Genomic DNA, 4408 nt, shown 5'->3' with positions numbered 1-4408 from the left:
TCGCTAGCCGCCCAGCCCGCGCCTTCTCTGGACGTGGCCACGTCTGCCCTGGTCGAGAAAACTTTTCCTGCCGTCTCGGCCGGGCGGCGGAGGCAGGAAATCCGGGTGGCGACCTCTCCTCAGCTTGCCCCGAGCGCGCCGCCGGCGCTGGGCGCTGGACTCTCGATCAAGTTCGCAGGGCTCGTGCGCAGCTGCCGACGGGTCCTGCTCGAGGCTCGGCCGCCCCCACGAAGGGGAGCGGGCTGGGGCTAAGGCCGAGGGCGCGTGGGGGCGCCGAAGACGAGCTGCGGGGCTCGGCCCGGCCCGGCCGGCGAGAGCTCCGGAGGGCGAGTGGCCGGGGAGGAGGGAGCCTCCGGCGGTCGTTTCCAGGAGTCCGGTCGGTTCGGGGCCCGCTCGCGGACTGTCCGGGCCCCGAGTCTCTCCAGGAGAATGAAGTTAAGTCGCCAGTTCACCGTGTTCGGCAGCGCGATCTTCTGCGTGGTGATTTTCTCGCTCTACCTGATGCTGGACCGGGGCCACTTGGACTACCCCAAGAGCCCGCGCCGCGAGGGCTCCTTTCCCCAGGTAAGCCCTGCCTTGCTGAGGCGCGCGGGGCAGGGAGCCGGGGCGCGGCTGCTCGACCCCCCTCTCGCCGCGGCTCGGCTCCGGGGGATCTCGAGGCCAAAGTGGAGGAGGATTCTCTCTCGCAGCCCTGGCGCCCGGGAACCTCCTCTTCCTGGGCGCGCCGACTTAACTAAGTGCAAGCTTGGTGGCGCGGAGGGCTTGCGCCCTGGGGAAGTGGCCGCCTTCCCGTGTCAGCACCCGGGCCTGTCGGGGTGGCCTCGGGCACCTGCTGGCCGGGGGTCGCGCGTGGCGAGAGGCGCCTCCAGCCAGCGCCGGGATCGCCCTGGTTGTCGCCCCCAGGCTCACGCCGGGGGAAGCTGCCTCCTGGAGCCCAGGCTCGCCGTGCGCACCTGGAGGGAGGAAATACAGCAAACGTCCAACTTGGGCGTGTCCCCTCCTCCCGCGGTCTTTTGAGAAAGAAACAAAAGTTGTCTTCCTGCGGCGCGGACCCGAGAGGTGTAAGTCTGTAGGGTTGGCTGCAGTGTCGTCATTCTGGAGCTGGTACCTCGGGTTTGTAGTTAGCAGACGTGGTGAGCGGGGAAGCGCGTGTTATACTCCTGCCGGAAGCTGTGGGGCGCTCAGTGCTGTGCACAGTGGCCACATTGACTTATGCGTTGAGAAATCGATCCGTCGTAAATCTTACTTAAAGTGGCTTAAAATAAGCAAGATGGACACAGCCGGTTCTGTTTGGACTGCACCGCGTGTGCGAGTTCAGTTCCAGGTTACTTGCAAATAACAAATATAATGGGACTTTGTGTTTATCTCCTGTAATGAATGAACCTGTAGAACTGAATGCCTTGACAGAGTGATCTTAAAACTGCTTACATGATTCAGAGACAGAGAAACGGAGGACACGAACAACTTGAAGATTTCCCCCACCCCCTACCTTTTGTGACAATTTAAATGCTCTAGGAATATCCTTGCGATTTCTTTTTGTACGTTAGGGCAGGTGGCTGGAATTTAATTGAAATTCAACTACAAACTTTACATGTGTAATCAGAGAGTGTTTATTTCTTTTATGGCTGCTGTCCCAGATCAATACAGAGCAAAGTTTTGCTGTGACAATGAAGATCTTGTAATAAACAGATGTATTAAAATTTTAGATGTGTCTGCTTCACTCAGGTAGCGTTAGGGTGGAGAAAACATTGTGAGATAGGCGCTAGTTAGTGTTGCAGTGTATGTGCAGTTGGAGAGGACAGTTCATAGAAGGGTAAATAAACCCTTTGAAGCCAGTGCAAAAGTAGAGGTCTGAGCTGTGATGTGTGTGCTGTTTTGTGTGCGAGGGGGAAGGATTTGGAAGGTGGAGTTAGTTGTGTGCACAGTTGTCTTTCTCACATTTCTGATCCAGAAATTTCAGCCTGAAGAAAGTTCCCTTTGCTAGGGTAGTTTAGAGGCCACTGACTCCCCACGCAGATGTGTAATTTGGGGGGTTAAAGTTATTGTGATTTTTTTCTCTCTCCCAGTAACCTCAATTGTCAGAATTTTCACCTTTACAGGAAAATCATAAAGGCTGATGTGTTTTATGCAAAGTGTTATATTGAATAATGTCCCCTTGGCTTTGGCATGAGGATCGCTTGGAAGTGATTTATGAAAACATCTGGGCCTAGGTTCTCTGGCAACCTTGACATTTTAGCCTGTTTCAAGAGAAAGTGGTGACTCATCCAGTTGCTGGGAAATCTTAGGCACAGTTAATTCCAATATTTTAATATCTCCTGTTCCTCATCAAGAGGCTGAAGTTCTGCTTCAAGTGTAACACAGATGATGGAAAATGACAGCAGCTGGTTGGAGGAAAGGGCCCTGTGTCTATACTGTTTTGTGTGTGAGGGGAAAGGATTTGGAAGGTGGAGTTGTGTGCACAGTTGTCTTTCTCACATTTCTGATCCAGAAATTTCAGTGCCGGAAGAAGGTTCCCTTTGCTAGGGTAGTTTAGAGGCCACTGACTCCCCACGCAGATGAGCAGCCCAAGCACTGTTAGCTTAACTCTTCTGTGCCTGGCATTCTTCTAGGTGCCTTCTATGATCTGTTCACTCCCGTAACCACCAGCTCTCAAAAACTCTCCGCTCTTGAGTCAGCTCTGACTTCTAGACCCTATAGGGGGTAGCAGTGCTCTTGAGGGTTTCCGTGACTGTGATTCTCACCCTTCCAAAGTGCCTGGTGGTTTTGAACTGCTGATATTTCTGTAAGCAGCCCAATGCATTATCCACTACACCAACAGATCTCCTTAAACACCACCTAATCCTTGTAGGAGGATATGCATGCAGAGTGTTTAATTAAGTTGCTGAAGGTCAGTCAGATAGTAAGTAGTAGCACCTTTGGAATTTAACCTCCACTACTGTGTTGTATTGCCTGGTAAGAATCCTTTGCTTACTGTTTAGCTCCAGTCTGTGGAAAGATATGATGTAGAACACAGAGCTTATTGCTCTTTGATTCCTTAGCTTATGACTTGTTTTTAAAGAACTTCGCTTATGAAGCTTTAGGGATTGTGAACCTTTTTTCCCTGTAACATTTGATGCTTGAGATGTACACTTCCTCATACTGTCTTGTAGCTTCAGAACTTAACAGTGTACAGGAAACTATTCAACGATGTATGTGGCACAGCATCCGACTTTGGGGCTACTTAATTCATCCCCCACCCCCCATGCCCTCACTCAAATCAGTGCAAACCTTAATTTGATGAGAATACCAAACCATGGATTAAGTAGCTTGCAGCAAATTATATTACTTTGGTGAGTTGGGCTGCTGGATTCCAAAGAGTTTTAATAGCGATAGGCTGGCTAGTCACTACAAGTCATTTTTGGTGGGTAGTAGGATAATTGCGTAATCTAGAAAAGAGTTGAGTTCTGGATGGTCTGTTTTAGTTTTTTGTTGTCGATACCCAGCCTTTGGTAAGGCATAAGCTTGATTTTGTAAGTGTAGTATATTTTAAAAAAACATCTTATACTAAGGACAATCTTTGCTGTTTTGTTTGTTTTTTGGACTGTGGTCCTTCTCCGTCCTCGCAGAACTCTGATTTCCGTGGCTTGTCCAAGAGTGGCCTCAGCTCAGGCTGCTCGGGTTTCTGCTGACTTGGAACGGCTGCTTGCTGCTATGTGGCCATCACAGGGCTTCAGAGGGCTTCCCCCTCTGCTTCTGGGAGGAAGTCCTTTGTGAGGTTGGCAGGCCACAGGTGGCCACGTCTCTTTACACTGGTGTCTAGGTTTCAGTGCTATTAAATCTCAACTAGAAAAATTAGTAAGAATTCCACCCTGAAGGAAAGGCTGGCCAGGTCCTAATACTGAAGGTACTTGTTAGGAACTTGCAGGATTTTTAGCAGATGGAAAGAAGAAACTGATAAGATTTCACTGAAGTTCTTCATCATTTTACAAACGGGTTTCACAGGTTACTTAATATCCACAGTTTTATCTCCTTTGGATCTTGAGAGTCAGTGAATCAAGTTTTATATAACAAATGATCAATCTCTAACTAGTGTTGTATATGACCATCTATGTATACATACTATGTATATATAAGTACAGTAGTCATTGAGCTGATTCCGACTCATGGTGACCTCACGTGTCAGTGTAGAATTATGCTCCATACAGTTTTCAGTGGCTGCTATTTTAGATGGAGAATAGCCAGGCCTTTTTCCTGAGGTGTTTCTGAGTGCACGCTGGCCTCCAACCTTTTGTCCACCAACACCCCACCCAAACCCCAAAACGAAACCATTGCCTGTCTCCCCCACCCACTCCTGATAGGTTTCTTCCTCTTAATAAGTGAATCTCTTGCCCTGGATGTTTTACTAAGACACATTCTTTTTTTTTTTTTT

General features: G+C 49.5%; 1 protein-coding gene across 1 annotated transcript in view; it reads left to right on the top strand.

Annotated features, from left to right (window-relative positions):
* The first annotated feature begins 343 nt into the window (after positions 1-343).
* The window catches only part of MAN2A1 (mannosidase alpha class 2A member 1), a 206580-nt gene continuing 202515 nt past the window's right edge, over positions 344-4408 (top strand). Inside the window, exon 1 of the mRNA XM_004706587.2 lies at positions 344-564. Coding sequence (XP_004706644.1) covers positions 430-564 — 135 coding nt within the window. The 5' untranslated portion in view covers positions 344-429. The remainder of the gene's footprint in view (positions 565-4408) is intronic.

Source organism: Echinops telfairi, unplaced genomic scaffold, assembly GCF_000313985.2.
Source record: "Echinops telfairi isolate 266 unplaced genomic scaffold, ASM31398v2 ScPeMD7_7469;HRSCAF=8507_1, whole genome shotgun sequence".
Lineage (NCBI taxonomy): Eukaryota > Metazoa > Chordata > Mammalia > Afrosoricida > Tenrecidae > Echinops > Echinops telfairi.
Note: the sequence above shows the minus strand (reverse complement) of the source record. Positions and strands in the feature narration are given on the sequence as shown.